This window comes from Gossypium raimondii, chromosome 5 (genome assembly GCF_025698545.1).
Source record: "Gossypium raimondii isolate GPD5lz chromosome 5, ASM2569854v1, whole genome shotgun sequence".
NCBI classification, from domain to species: domain Eukaryota; kingdom Viridiplantae; phylum Streptophyta; class Magnoliopsida; order Malvales; family Malvaceae; genus Gossypium; species Gossypium raimondii.
The window spans coordinates 4,142,875-4,157,957 of record NC_068569.1 but is presented as its reverse complement, the minus strand read 5'-3'; the positions used below and the strand labels follow the sequence as shown (position 1 = coordinate 4,157,957).

General features: G+C 37.8%; 4 protein-coding genes across 5 annotated transcripts; 1 reads left to right on the top strand and 3 right to left on the bottom strand.

Moving 5' to 3' along the window:
- Positions 1–1,718: 1,718 nt before the first annotated feature.
- LOC105767650 (transmembrane 9 superfamily member 10) lies at positions 1,719–5,214 on the top strand. Its single transcript, XM_012587218.2, has 7 exons — positions 1,719–2,172; positions 2,573–2,737; positions 2,824–2,933; positions 3,018–3,126; positions 3,229–3,341; positions 3,451–3,601; positions 3,693–5,214. Exons 1-7 carry the CDS (start codon positions 2,062–2,064, stop codon positions 4,848–4,850), a joined length of 1,917 nt encoding a protein of 638 aa, XP_012442672.1. The 5' UTR covers positions 1,719–2,061; the 3' UTR covers positions 4,851–5,214.
- On the bottom strand, positions 5,201–8,613 carry LOC105767647 (MDIS1-interacting receptor like kinase 2). Of its 2 annotated transcripts, none has more exons than XM_052631806.1 (3): positions 8,481–8,613; positions 5,889–7,686; positions 5,201–5,783 (listed from the first exon to the last, which is right to left on the bottom strand). In XM_052631806.1, the coding sequence occupies exons 2-3, from the start codon at positions 7,594–7,596 to the stop codon at positions 5,383–5,385; spliced, it is 2,109 nt and encodes a 702-aa protein (XP_052487766.1). In that variant the 5' UTR covers positions 7,597–7,686; positions 8,481–8,613; the 3' UTR covers positions 5,201–5,382. The 2 variants fall into 2 exon arrangements, with proteins under 2 accessions (XP_052487766.1, XP_052487765.1); XM_052631805.1 differs by having other exon boundaries at positions 5,889–7,692; positions 8,481–8,611.
- Positions 7,665–9,006, bottom strand: LOC128041332 (probable leucine-rich repeat receptor-like protein kinase At1g35710). Its single transcript, XM_052631432.1, has 3 exons — positions 8,883–9,006; positions 7,793–8,675; positions 7,665–7,692 (listed from the first exon to the last, which is right to left on the bottom strand). Exons 1-3 carry the CDS (start codon positions 9,004–9,006, stop codon positions 7,665–7,667), a joined length of 1,035 nt encoding a protein of 344 aa, XP_052487392.1.
- A 380-nt stretch (positions 9,007–9,386) lies between these two features.
- On the bottom strand, positions 9,387–14,941 carry LOC105785055 (MDIS1-interacting receptor like kinase 2). Its single transcript, XM_052631804.1, is given in 5 exon segments — positions 9,387–10,347; positions 10,498–11,896; positions 12,002–14,317; positions 14,320–14,375; positions 14,377–14,941. Coding segments are annotated over 4 exon segments (3,279 nt in total). The 5' UTR covers positions 14,883–14,941; the 3' UTR covers positions 9,387–10,347; positions 10,498–11,495.
- Positions 14,942–15,083: the final 142 nt, after the last annotated feature.

Below are 15,083 nucleotides of genomic sequence, written 5' to 3'. Positions count from 1 at the left end.
GACCGGACTTGGTTGCTCGACTGAGACCATGAAAACTGACACGGGAGGTTCTGCGGCACTTCTTGGTACAGCAAAAGTCCTCGGGCAAATCAAACCCCCAGGAGCAGCTTTTCTTTATTATGTTTTTATTTGTTCTTTCATTTTCATTTTCTTTTCCAATTTCCGCACTGGATCTTTTATGTTGCATCTTGCGAAAACATGACACGTGAGACCAGGAGATATTATCAAAGCTTTTTTTCTCCTAAACCTTCCCAATTTCGGGCACACCAACAGGTAGCCTGGCATTGAATAGCTCATCTTCTTTTCTGTGTTAGTTTACCACAATCGAGTATCTGCACTTAAATCTTCTTCATCATAGTGGCTGAGCTCTTTCCTGTTCGCCTGTTTCAATTACATATGTGCAGAGAACAAGGTGTGGTGGGAGACATGAGGCTAATTATCATCATTCAAGCTATGCTACAGTATATGCTTATAGAAAAAATAGCTATGTAATTGATTTATAAAACGCTTATAATAAATCAGCAAACTTTAGGGATAATAAGACAAGATTTGATGTTAAGAAAGGGAGATTTTGCCTTTGAAAAAAAGTGTTCTTACTTTTTGTGATGATAGTTGTTATTTAAACTACCAGTTAGATCCAACATCTTAAGTTAAGCGTAGTGGGATCATCACACCTAATCTAGAGATTGATCACTCACCAACAATATAAACACCAAATCTCATATATTTAAATGAACCTTTTTTTTTTCTAATAACAATTTTAGAAGTTATTGCGTTTGGGTTTTGATCATAATGTGCATGAACAGATCCAGTCCTTTCATGTCTATTCTTTGGGTTTAATGAGCTTATAACTTAAATACCCTTTTTTTCTTTATATTAAACACATAAATAAATAATTAATGAAATCGTAATAAATTAATTATGATCTTATTATTTGATAGGGAAAAATGTGAAAACGTAATTTATAATTTATTAGTTTATGTCAATTATTATAATATAAAAAGGAAAATGTATCAGAATCAATCATACACGTTTTAGAGGTCTAAACAAATTTGCTTCTCTGGATAAATCTGATAGATATTAAGAGTTATTTAGGTAATTTATATGATGTTTTTTAATTTTGATATTTAATAAATTGATTCATTTAAAAAATGAAGTAATTTAGTCCCTTTTAAATTCGAGTGAGCAATCAAGAATAATTAATCATGGTGTTCACTACTTTATCGAGTTATCATACTTTTGGTTGGTATAATAGCCTTTAATAATTATACATTCTATCAATTTTATCTTAATTCTAAAAATAAATTAACAAGTTTAGCCTTTACTATTTACATATTCATCAATTTAATTACGATTCTAAATTTGTTGAATTTTTAGAATCAATACCAAAATGATAAAATTTGAAAGTGTTGAAGGTTAAAATTGTTATTATACCAATTAAAAGTAGGATAAATAAATAAAAAGTAAACATTTTTAATTGTCCTTAATTGTTCACTTTCAAAATGGATAGGGACTAAATTACTTTTTTAGAGGGGTCAATTTGACCAATATCGAAATTAAGAGGGACCAGTGAGGGTTTTTACCAATTATTTATTATTCTCATTTATGAGAAATAAAAAATGCGCTCTTCAATCTGAAAATTCTTCCTTTGTCAATAATAATAATAATTTATTCATGTTTTCATTTCTAGAAGTAGACTGACATAAACACAAAGAACATATGTAAACCGTATGGCCCCAGACAGTCACCGTCAAGGTCACCTGATGAAAATCAAGACCGTACATCGGAAATCAGAGAATTAAAATCAGACGGTTGGTGACTAGGGAAGGGGGGGTCCCTCTATAAACGTATAGTTTCTGACTGCTCTCTCTCCGCAGGGCTTTCGTCTCGTGCTTACCAACGAACCACCCTTTTTCTTCTCTCTGTCCCTTACTTTCTCTTCATTTCTTCCCTCACAAACAAGAAAATTCAACTCAGTAACGTAAGGGTTTTTTCTTTCTTCTTTTTAATTCCTTTGGAAAGTGGGAATCTGGGAAACGGCTCTAGATCCGGACAGAAACCATGGCGGGTCATAGGTTTGACGTCGCATGGACCTTCTCTTTGGTAGCTCTCTTCTTCCTTCGAGCCCATTGTTTCTACCTCCCTGGTGTTGCTCCTGAAGATTTCAAAAAGGTCAGTTTCATCACATGCATGCACGGGACATGCATGTAAGTTAATGTTTGCATTATCGTGTGCTTTGGATCTTTGGGTTGACTTGGATTTTCCGTTCTGTTATTGGGTTTTGTTTAGATCTATGTTTTATGATCTCTAGAATAGGTGTTTCGGTTTAATGAATTTGGATACGATGATTCTTTGGAAATTAAGTCTGTTCAGTTTCAAGCTTTTATTTTTTTTCCTTAGTTCTATATGATCAATTTGGCTTAACGTTTGAAGATTATATATGAAATTTGAATGTTCATTAAAGCTTACTGAATCTGTCATTCCCAATTATCAGTCTACGGGATCTTTGCTTTAACCAAACTGGTGGTTTATTGTAGTTTTGTTTACTATTCTTGTCTCTGTATTTATGCAGGGAGATCCATTGTTGGTGAAAGTGAATAAGCTGACTTCAACTAAAACTCAACTTCCTTATTCCTATTATTCCCTACCATTTTGTCAGCCTGAGCATATAGTTGACAGTGCAGAGAATCTTGGGGAAGTCCTCCGTGGTGATCGTATCGAAAACTCTCCTTATGTGGTGCGTTTGGACCCTAAGATCGCTTCTTTATATCTCTTTTCTGGGCCTTGTTTTTTCAGTGATTGAGAGGGATTATTTGTTTACAGTTTAAAATGAGAGAACCACAAATGTGCAATATTGTATGTCGTAAAATTCTTGATAAAAAAGCTGCAAAGGCTTTCAAGGAGAAGATCAACGATGAGTATCGAGTTAACATGTGAGTATCTCATTCTTGATAATCTTATTTGTAGTTTTCCCTTTCTTCTTTTAGTAAGTAATATCTATGATATGTTTGCAACAGGATTTTGGATAACCTTCCATTGGTTGTTCCTATAAGAAGGCCTGATCAGGAAAATGCTGTAGTGTATCAGTATGGATATCATGTTGGTCTCAGAGGACGGTATGCTGGGGTAAGTGCTAGATTGTTTGGCATCTATTTAGAACTTTTTTTTTTTTATCATTTTTTCCATTTGATGATGCAAGCAGTGCTGGTTTGGTTTCTTTACTTGTAGAGCAAGGAAGAAAAACACTTTATCCACAATCACTTGACTTTTACAGTCAAATATCACAAGGATCCATTGTCAGGCTCTGCAAGGATTGTTGGATTTGAGGTCAAACCATTCAGGTTAAAAAATTTCATTCTTTATGATGGAGGCATATCTGTTACCCTCTCTTACCACTGGTTTTATTTTGTACATTTCTTACCGAACCAATTTCATGAATGTACAATGCAGTGTTAGACATGAATACGAAGGTGAGTGGAATGAGAAGACCCGTCTGACAACCTGTGATCCCCATGCAAAACGTGCTGTTACTAGTTCTGAATCTCCTCAAGAGGTTGAAGAAAAAAAGGAGATCATATTTACATATGATGTCGAGTTCCAGGTCGGCCTTGTGTCTCTCCTTGTAAAATGAGAATACCATGCCACTTGCTATAGTTTGGCTAATCAACAAGCTACTTCTTGTCATCTTGCAGGAAAGTGATATAAAGTGGGCATCCCGATGGGATACCTATCTTCTAATGGCTGATGATCAGATCCATTGGTTCTCAATTGTTAATTCATTGATGATCGTACTTTTCCTCTCAGGGATGGTGGCTATGATCATGCTTCGAACTCTTTATCGGGATATCTCCAAGTATAACCAACTTGAAACCCAAGAAGAAGCCCAGGAGGAGACAGGGTGGAAGCTGGTCCATGGGGATGTTTTCAGGCCTCCAGCCAATTCTGACTTACTCTGTGTGTATGTAGGAACAGGGGTTCAATTTTTTGGTATGATTCTTGTTATGATGATCTTTGCTCTCCTCGGCTTTCTGTCCCCCTCAAATAGAGGTGGGTTAATGACAGCCATGCTCCTACTCTGGGTCTTCATGGGCCTGTTTGCTGGATATTCCTCAGCTCGTCTCTATAAGCTGTTCAAGGGAACAGAATGGAAGAAAATTACACTCAAAACAGCATTTATGTTCCCTGCAACTGTATTTGCCATTTTCTTTGTCTTGAATGCTCTGATATGGGGCCAGAAATCTTCAGGAGCGGTGCCATTTGGAACCATGTTTGCATTGGTATTGTTGTGGTTTGGAATCTCAGTACCACTCGTTTTTGTGGGTAGTTATTTTGGTTTTAAGAAGCCAGCAACTGAGGATCCAGTAAAAACTAATAAGATCCCAAGGCAAATTCCAGAACAGGCTTGGTACATGAAGCCAGCCTTCTCCATCCTAATTGGGGGTATACTTCCATTCGGGGCTGTTTTCATTGAGCTCTTTTTCATCCTCACTTCAATATGGTTGCATCAGTTCTATTACATATTTGGCTTCCTCTTCATTGTCTTTGTCATTCTTATTATCACTTGTGCCGAGATCACAGTCGTACTCTGCTACTTCCAGCTATGCAGTGAGGATTACCTATGGTGGTGGAGATCATACTTGACTTCGGGTTCTTCAGCATTTTACTTATTCCTCTATGCTGCCTTCTACTTCTTTACAAAGCTTGAGATCACAAAGGCAGTATCTGGGGTTTTATACTTTGGGTATATGTTGATAATATCTTACTCATTCTTCGTGCTAACTGGTACAATTGGTTTCTATGCTTGCTTCTGGTTCACAAGGCTCATCTACTCATCTGTGAAGATTGATTGATCTGATATTGCAACTTGAGGAAGATTTAGTTTGTTTCATTACAAGGATGTTCAGATTACACAAAACAGAGGAAATCGGTGAATTACCATTTGGGGTTCAGTTTTGAATCTTTGATCATAGAAATTGTTAATTATCTTAGCCACCTCCATACAGGTTCTATGGTGGTTGCTGGCTATGTTTACTTGTTAATTGGTTCCATTACTATTTTGTATAAGACCCTTGAGAGATTGTTGAGAAATCTCTTCTAGAATTGAAGGATCCATGTATTCACACGCATAATAGTCCTTGCAATTCTGTGAAGAATGAATTCCAAATTTGTGTCCTTTAAGGATAATAAAAGAAATTATCAATTCATACGTCTAAACTGTCTATATGCTAACCTTTTATTTTTTGGTCGATGACTTCTAGGATTCAGACAAATCCAATTTGGATAATACAAACTAATTGGAACATCAAGTGATAAAAACATGGGAAATCAAGGAAATGCAGAATCAGAACAGAACCAAAAAAAGGGAGTATTTCATGCCAGGCTTCAGGATGTATAACAGCTGGAATCAAACAATTGGCTTATAGTTATTGTGTGAAACTGCTTCACCGAGGGTGGGTTCCGAGTTGACAGCTCCTGAGAAACTTGTTGCATACTTGGTCGAGATTGTGGAGTGGCATGTAGGCATAGAGATGCAAGTTTTACAACGAAGACCACTTCCGCTGCTATTTGTTCCCTAGGAGAGGGAAGACGCTGGTCTAACAGAGCCTTCAGTAGTAACTGATTGAAGGGTGCTGATGATGAACATGATGGTGTGAGTGAAGAAACTGATGATGACAGAAAAGATATTATATCCCCAGGATGCCTTCCCATAAGCGTTTCCAGTGTCACCACTCCAAAGCTAAATACATCACATTTTTCATTCACTTGCATGGTGTAAGCAAGCTCTACAAAAGAAAAAGCGAGCTCAAGTGCATGGTTATGACTTCAGCTTGTGTTTAACAATTGACTTTATCAACAATTGTAGCTTAAAAAATGAAAACAAAGCATACCTGGAGCAGTGTAACCAAAAGTGCCTTTAAATGAGGTCCAATTGGATGAATCAGGCTTAAGAAGCCGGGCAGTGCCAAAATCTGCAACGTGAGCCTCATAGTCTGAATCTAGCAGAATGTTCTTGCTTGAAATGTCACGATGGACAATAGGAGGGGAGCAGTCATGGTGCATATAGGCCAAAGCATTAGCCATGCCTTTGACAACATTTACCCTCTTAATCCAATCAAATTCCATTGCTTGTTCATTAATCCTCAGTATCTTCTCCAGGCTTCCCCCTTCCAAGAACTCGTATACCAAAATCAAGTGTTGGGGATGGGAACAGAAACCATGAAGTTTCAGAATATTGCGATGGCGTATTTCAGTCAAGGCCCAAATCTCACGGTTGAAAGCTTTCTGATCTCCCACCCCACCTTCTGGAAGTTGGTGAAGTTTTTTCACAGCAACAATTTGACCATCAGACAATTGTGCCTTGTAAATACTTCCATGTCCCCCAACCCCAATGCAGTATTTGGAGTCAAATTCTTCAGTTGCTTCAACTATGATTTTGTACATCATTTTCCCATCATAGTTACAAACTGAAAACAAATTATCACTAGCTACTACCCTTGCTGTGTTCTCGGTATTCCTTTCTCTTCGTTTTGAAGAAGAAAGAATCCAAAAGACAACAAATACAAGAAGCAGTGTGAATAAAATAGGGATTAAAGTTGCAATCACAATGTTGCTATTCTTTTTCCGATCAACATTACTGCTTAATTTTGAAGAACATACTTCCAAACCTGTGATATTGCCGCACAAGCCTTTGTTGTTTCTGAAAGCCTCAAATGAAGCCTCTCGAAAGGCCTTGTTGTCTGGAAGATGACCCTCCAACCGATTGTCGGATACATCAACAGATGTTAAGCTTAACATATCATCAAAAGTTGAGGGAAAAAAACCGAAGAGCTTATTGTGAGAGAGGTTCAGCTTTTCTAAAGATTTCAAGTTCCCAACTGCCTTCGGTATTTTACCTATCAGAAAATTCTGACTGAGATCAAGAATTTGAAGAAAAGACAAGCTGCCAACCTCAGAAGGAATTCCTCCACTCAATCTATTGACACTCAAGTTCAGTTCCAAGAGACTTTCACACTGCCTCAACGATTTTGGAATGGAGCCATTTAAGTTGTTTGCCGCCAAGTTAAGATGAACAAGACTAGATAGCATTCCCATTTCAGGAGGAATACTTCCTGAAAGATGATTATCATTCAGCATTAAGTTGAACAACAATTTTAGCTCTCCTAGTGCCTTTGGAATGCCTCCAGTTAGATGATTTAAAGAAAGGTCACATACTCGTAGCTGAGTTGCCTTTCCAAGTTCTGAGGGTAGTTCACCAGAGAGATTATTGTTAGAGATCCTTAGGCTTGTCAGATTGTGGCACTGACCCCATTTCGATGATAGCTCACCAATCAATTTATTTCCACTCAGATCAAGATAGTCCAAGTGTGGGTATATGCCGAAATCTTCAGATACATTCCCAATAAGTTGATTGTGTTCAAGCCGAACTCTGTATAGGCTGGCACAGTTCTTCAAACTCTTGGGGATTGGACCTGTGAAATAATTGTCATGGGCAGTAAAACTTTCCAGTACTCCGCCAAGGCACACCTGTTGTGGTAAATGGCCAAACAAGTAGTTTTCAGAGACTTCAAAAGTTACCAAACTTGTAAGATTGTTCATCTCTTCTGGAATGAAACCACTGAGACTGTTGTTGAACAGTATTAGCTGATGAAGGGATTGGAGTTTACCTAATTCCCAAGGAATCGAGCCCTGTAACTTATTACATTGCAGGAATAGGTCAATGAGATTGGTCAAGTTTCCAATACTAGAAGGAATAAATCCTGATAGTGCATTAAAATGAAGGTAAAGATATGACAGGTTTTTCAAGTTTCCTATAGAAGCAGGGATTAAACCCGAGAGATTTGCGACTGCCAATTCAAGGTCAATGAGAGATCTCATTTTTCCGATCTCTTGAGGAATCGAACCATGAAAGTTGTTAGCAGAAAGGTAGAGACTATTTACTTTGGTCAGGTTTCCTATAGAAGCAGGAATTTCACCACTTAGACTATTATTGGACAAATTAATCCCTTCAAGGGAACCCAGCATTCCAATTTCTTTTGGTATGGATCCCAAAATTTTATTGTTATAAAGGCGAAGACCAGATAAGTTGCTTAAGTTTCCAATAGAGGGAGGGAGAGAACCGACCAGATTATTGTCAGAGAGTGCAAGTTTATACAGGGACTTCAACATTCCAATTTGTTGAGGTATAGAACCAGAGAGCTTGTTTTTGTGTAAGTAGAGAAAAGACAGGTCTGTCAGGTTTCCTATGGAAGGAGGGATCGAACCTGTTAGGATGTTACTTTCCAGATAAAGCTCTGAAATAGACCTTAACTTTCCTATTTCAAAGGGAATATATCCAGAGAGATTATTGGACGACAAGTCCAGGTATGTTAATCTAGATAGATTACCAACACCTGATGGGATGGTTCCCCTGAGATAATTGGAGCTGAGATCAATAACATTAAGTTTGGGGAAAGAAGAGAAGCTAAAACCATGAAGTTTACCTTTCAAACCGAACCTTGAAAGTTTTAACTGGTGGACTCTTCTAGACTTGTCACAAATTATCCCAGTCCAGTTACAGTGGCCATTTCCATCCCAAGAAGAGAGGGAGGATTGACTTTGATTATCAAGACTAGCCTTCCATTTTAGAAGAGCATTCGGTTCCTTCTGTCTTGTCGATGCTTCGTCTCTAAAAGTTCCTGAAACAGAAATAAAGACATGGAAAGAAGAAACCAAAAGCAGGCTGAAGAAGAAGACCCTGAATGATGAAGAGGCTAGTTTGTTGATAAAAAATAGCATAGCTTAAATCTGTAAGGGCAAGTATTGGTTACGCTCAACTTTAAAGGGAAACTAGTGGCTCAGACAGTGATTGTAACGATAGACTAAGTATTACATTTATAGCTAACGTACTTTTGTGTTCCGCATTTCTTCGTGTTTATTGGGGTTGAAAAGTATGCTGGTGGCCAGGTGTTTCATATCCCACTCGTTCCATTCAACAATTTTCCAATCGCTAGCAACAGTCCAAGTCATTGTTACTTTTGGGTCTCCCTGAAGAAGCGTTTTCATGTCATGTCAACTATCAAGCTTTTTCGTCAACTAGGGTGTTGACTGACCATTGATATTTGTTTCGGGACCTACATCAAACTGTTGAAAAGTATATCACTTGGAAGGAAGACCAAGCTTCAAGACCGCCCCTGAACTCACTCCTGAAATTTACAAAGAATCCAATCATCATCAAACATTGGAAACGATTTTTTCATTAGCAAAAGTTCCGTCTGGTACAGGTCACCAAAGTCTGAACATATGTTTCATCACACTGCAACTTGTAGAGACAATTGGAACGAAATTATGGGCCTGAATATTCTATGCTATATCTGGCTCAGGAAATGGGAAGTAAATATGGGAATTCGTTGTCTTAATGCAGCAAGCAAGCTTTGACATTTCTTCCATCAAGCTTTCCAATTACAATTCCGAACTGGAGTGTGTTTGTATTATACATTGTTTTTAATCTTCAAGCAAAGTACAATTAGAAGAAACTAACAGTATTTTAACTCTCAAAAATTAGCGGTAACGTATCTATCTGCATCTTCAGCAGCGAAGTCAGGCTCAGGAGGCTTCTGTAGCTTCACCAGCTTCTTGGCACTCTTAGCATTCTGGTTTCGATGAATACCACGAAGAGCATTTGCTGCAAACTTAGAAGCTAAGAAACTGGCACCAAGGCTGTATGAACCTCCACCACTGTTACTACGGTATCCATCTGACCCTTCTGCTTCCTCTTCTTCCTCTTCTTCCTTCCTATGCAGTTCCATAATCTTTCTCTTGGAATAACGCCGCCAAGCAGCTTGGATAAACCGAGCTGCCCAGGTCCTCTGTATGTTGCACCTGTCTACTGTGAAAACGCCTGAATTGACTCGCCATCTGCTAATTATTGATGTTTCATACGAATGCAATTATTTGTGTTAGTATAAACATTATATCCTCCAAAATATCGCATGGCAGAATCCACTGCTATTTTCTTTTCTTATTTTATATCTCTCAATCAACAGTTTGGAGGAACATGTTTTCTCACCTCAAATTCTGTAAAGCCCCACCACAAACAGTACAAGTATTTGGAAAAGAGTTTAGTTGATGAAACGATACCAGATGATAAAGTTTGTGTGAAGACTCCAAAATCAAATGGAGGATTATCATAATTTTCATTAGCTAGGCACTTTTCATTAAGAACAGAATCTCGCATGCCCTTCCATATGTCGTAACCTTTCATCTGCTGATTCCCACAGTAATTGCAATCACTACCAATATCCTTACAAGCGTTGTGCCAGCACTATCATTTCGCTCTACAGCTACCAGGTACCAGAATGCCCCTACTATCTGAATCATCCATCCAACAAAAACACACATCAAAACATGATTCTACAAGTAAGCTTCTTTGCCGAAGGACAGGGTTCAGACAGCATCAAAAGCAACAGGGAGGAGAATAATTGACAAGTTTAACTAGTGAAATAAAGACACAAAGCTTACATGACTGCAAAGCATATATAATAGCAAATAATATGCAGCTCCAGCCCATGCAGTTTCAATAAGTCACTGCCGTTCTTTTCATTTCTGATGTCAAAGGTAGAACTCTAAGAAAAATAGGGATATACTGAAGCAAGACAACAAAAAAACAAGGCCTGTTTTGTTGCTAGTACTGCTGAACCATTGGAACTAAATATAATTATCAATTTAAAAAAATAAAAAAATATACATAATTGATTACAATTATCAATTTCAATATATACTGAAGTATATTTTACAAACTATTATAACTATTTAAGTAAAAGTTTGGACTAGAATTATTTATATTATCAATTATTAATTTAACAAATATCAATAAGCATTGAGTTCAATGATAAAGCATATAAAAATATTAAATCATTAAAAATTTAAGAATGTCCTAACTGAAAACACCCCACCAAAAGTTATATAAACCCAACATTATTTATGATTTTATCCAAGTCACCTTAGGAAAGTTGACATGAAGACTTTAATCACTTTTCAACACAATTACCAACAAAATACAAACATAAGATTCATTAATCCAACACATTAATTACAAAAATCCTTATAATTAATTATTTTAATTAAAGTTAATCCAAAACCATGAAAATATTTTTAACTTTGAAAATGCTTATTACTATAACGCCACAAGACTTTGGGCAAAAATACAAGTGAGCAAGAGGCAAGAATTATTTACAGACCAAATAAAAAAAACCATTAAAGTGAAAGCACAGATAAATATATAATCAATCAAGAGATTAAAAATATATATCTAACATAAAACTGGTGCAAATGACAAAAAATTGTCAGTATGCAAACAATTTATTTTTTGGTCGATGTCTTCTAGGATTCAGACAAATCCAATTGAGACATGGATAATACAAACTAACTGGAACATTAAGTGATAAAAACATGGGAAATCAAGAAAATTCAGAATCAGAACAGAACCAAAAAAGAGAGGGAGTATTTCATGCCAGGCTTCAGGATGTATAACAGCTGGAATCAAACAGTTGGCCTATTGTTATTGTGTGAAACTGCTTCACCAAGGGTGGATTCTGAGTTGACAGCTCCTGAGAAACTTGTTCCATACTTGGTCGAGATTGCGGGGTGGCATGTAGGCATAGAGATGCAAGTTTTACAACAGAGACCACTTCCGCTGCTATTTGTTCCCTAGGAGATGGAAGACGCTGGTCTAACAGAGCCTTCAGTAGTAACTGATTGAAGGGTGCTGATGATGAACATGATGGTGTGAGTGAAGAAACTGATGATGACAGAAAAGATATTATATCCCCAGGATGCCTTCCCATAAGCGTTTCCAGTGTCACCACTCCAAAGCTAAATACATCACATTTTTCATTCACTTGCATGGTGTAAGCAAGCTCTACAAAAGAAAAAGCGAGCTCAAGTGCATGGTTATGACTTCAGCTTGTGTTTAACAATTGACTTTATCAACAATTGTAGCTTAAAAAATGAAAACAAAGCATACCTGGAGCAGTGTAACCAAAAGTGCCTTTAAATGAGGTCCAATTGGATGAATCAGGCTTAAGAAGCCGGGCAGCGCCAAAGTCTGCAACGTGAGCCTCATATTCTGAATCTAGCAGAATGTTCTTGCTTGAAATGTCACGATGGACCATAGGAGGGGAGCAGTCATGGTGCATATAGGCCACGGCATTAGCCATGCCTTTAACAACATTTACCCTCTTAATCCAATCAAATTCCATTGCTTGTTCATCAATCCTCAGTATCTTCTCCAGGCTTCCCCCTTCCAAGAACTCGTATACCAAAATCAAGTGTTGGGGATGGGAACAGAAACCATGAAGTTTCAGAATATTGCGATGGCGTATTTCAGTCAAGGCCCAAATCTCGCTGTTGAAAGCTTTCTGATCTCCCACCCCACCTTCTGGAAGTGGGTGAAGTTTTTTCACAGCAACAATTTGACCATCAGACAATTCTGCCCTGTAAACAGTTCCATATCCCCCAACTCCAATGCAGTATTTGGAGTCAAATTCTTCAGTTGCTTCAACTATGTTTTCATACATTTTGTCATCATAGTTGCAAATTTCAAACAGAGAATCACTTGCTACTACCCTTGGTGTGTTCTCGGTATTCCTTTCTCTTCGTTTTGAAGAAGAAAGAATCCAAAAGACAACAAATACAAGAAGCAGTGTGAATAAAATAGGGGCTACAGTTGCAATCACAATTTTGCTATTCTTTTTCCGATCAACATTACTGCTTAATTTTGAAGAACATACTTCCAAACCTGTGATATTGCCGCACAAGCCTTTGTTGTTTCTGAAAGCCTCAAATGAAGCCTCTCGAAAGGCCTTGTTGTCTGGAAGATGACCCTCCAACCGATTGTCGGATACATCAACAGATGTTAAGCTTAACATATCATCAAAAGTTGAGGGAAAAAAACCGAAGAGCTTATTGTGAGAGAGGTTCAGCTTTTCTAAAGATTTCAAGTTCCCAACTGCCTTCGGTATTTTACCTATCAGAAAATTCTGACTGAGATCAAGAATTTGAAGAAAAGACAAGCTGCCAACCTCAGAAGGAATTCCTCCACCAAATCTATTGACACTCAAATTCAGTTCCAAGAGATTTTCACACTGCCTCAACCATATTGGAATGGAGCCATTTAAGTTGTTTGCCGCCAAGTTAAGATGAACAAGACTAGATAGCATTCCCATTTCAGGAGGAATACTTCCTGACAGATGATTATCATTCAGCATTAAGTTGAACAACAATTTTAGCTCTCCTAGTGCCTTTGGAATGCCTCCAGTTAGATGATTTAAAGAAAGGTCACATACTCGTAGCTGAGTTGCCTTTCCAAGTTCTGAGGGTAGTTCACCAGAGAGATTATTGTTAGAGATCCTTAGGTTTGTTAGATTGTGGCACTGACCCCATTTCGATGATAGCTCACCAATCAATTTATTACCACTCAGATCAAGATAGTCCAAGTTTGGGTATATGCCGAAATCTTCAGATACATTCCCAATAAGTTGATTGTGTTCAAGCCGAACTCTGTGTAAGCTGGTACAGTTCTTCAAGCTCTTGGGGATTGGACCTGTGAAATAATTGTCATGGGCAGTAAAACTTTCCAGTACTCCGCCAAGGCACACCTGTTGTGGTAAATGGCCAAACAAGTAGTTTTCAGAGACTTCAAAAGTTACCAAACTTGTAAGATTGTTCATCTCTTCTGGAATGAAACCACTGAGACTGTTGTTGAACAGTATTAGCTGATGAAGGGATTCGAGTTTACCTAATTCCCAAGGAATCGAGCCCTGTAACTTATTACAGTGCAGGAATAGGTCAATGAGATTGGTCAAGTTTCCAATACTAGAAGGAATAAATCCTGATAGTGAATTAAGATGAAGGTAAAGATATGACAGGTTTTTCAAGTTTCCTATAGAAGCAGGGATTAAACCCGAGAGATTTGCGTTTGCCAATTCAAGGTCAATGAGAGATCTCATTTTTCCGATCTCTTGAGGAATCGAACCATGAAAGTTGTTAGCAGAAAGGTAGAGACTATTTACTTTGGTCAGGTTTCCTATAGAAGCAGGAATTTCACCACTTAGACTATTATTGGACAAATTAATCCCTTCAAGGGAACCCAGCATTCCAATTTCTTTTGGTATGGATCCCAAAATTTTATTGTTATAAAGGCGAAGACCAGATAAGTTGCTTAAGTTTCCAATAGAGGGAGGGAGAGAACCGACCAGATTATTGTCAGAGAGTGCAAGTTTATACAGGGACTTCAACATTCCAATTTGTTGAGGTATAGAACCAGAGAGCTTGTTTTGTGTAAGTAGAGAAAAGACAGGTCTGTCAGGTTTCCTATGGAAGGAGGATCGAACCTGTTAGGATGTTACTTTCAGATAAAGCTCTGAAATAGACCTTAACTTTCCTATTTCAAAGGGAATATATCCAGAGAGATTATTGGACGACAAGTCCAGGTATGTTAATCTAGATAGATTACCAACACCTGATGGGATGGTTCCCCTGAGATAATTGGAGCTGAGATCAATAACATTAAGTTTGGGGAAAGAAGAGAAGCTAAAACCATGAAGTTTACCTTTCAAACCGAACCTTGAAAGGTTTAACTGGTGGACTCTTCTAGACTTGTCACAAATTATCCCAGTCCAGTTACAGTGGCCATTTCCATCCCAAGAAGAGAGGGAGGATTGACTTTGATTATCAAGACTAGCCTTCCATTTTAGAAGAGCATTCGGTTCCTTCTGTCTTGTCGATGCTTCGTCTCTAAAAGTTCCTGAAACAGAAATAAAGACATGGAAAGAAGAAACCAAAAGCAGGCTGAAGAAGAAGACCCTGAATGATGAAGAGGCTAGTTTGTTGATAAAAAATAGCATAGCTTAAATCTGTAAGGGCAAGTATTGGTTACGCTCAACTTTAAAGGGAAACTAGTGGCTCAGACAGTGATTGTAACGATAGACTAAGTATTACATTTATAGCTAACGTACTTTTGTGTTCCGCATTTCTTCGTGTTTATTGGGGTTGAAAAGTATGCTGGTGGCCAGGTGTTTCATATCCCACTCGTTCCATTCAACAAT

Bases quoted from the DNA above. Each gene is read 5' to 3' on its own strand.
- LOC105767647 (XM_052631806.1), bottom strand. From the start codon at position 7,596: ATGAACAATCTTACAAGTTTGGTAACTTTTGAAGTCTCTGAAAACTAC. The intron at 5,784-5,888 runs GTATGCTTTGTT...TTTCTTTTGTAG, and splicing joins TTTTGGTTACACTGCTCCAG to AGCTTGCTTACACCATGCAA.
- LOC128041332 (XM_052631432.1), bottom strand. From the start codon at position 9,006: ATGACTTGGACTGTTGCTAGCGATTGGAAAATTGTTGAATGGAACGAG. The intron at 8,676-8,882 runs GTTAGCTATAAA...TTTCTGTTTCAG, and splicing joins AATGCGGAACACAAAAGTAC to GAACTTTTAGAGACGAAGCA. The intron at 7,693-7,792 runs GTCATATCTTTA...CAATGTAATAAG, and splicing joins ATAGGAAACTTGAAAAACCT to TTACAGGGCTCGATTCCTTG.
- LOC105767650 (XM_012587218.2), top strand. From the start codon at position 2,062: ATGGCGGGTCATAGGTTTGACGTCGCATGGACCTTCTCTTTGGTAGCT. The intron at 2,173-2,572 runs GTCAGTTTCATC...GTATTTATGCAG, and splicing joins CTCCTGAAGATTTCAAAAAG to GGAGATCCATTGTTGGTGAA. The intron at 2,934-3,017 runs GTGAGTATCTCA...TGTTTGCAACAG, and splicing joins GATGAGTATCGAGTTAACAT to GATTTTGGATAACCTTCCAT.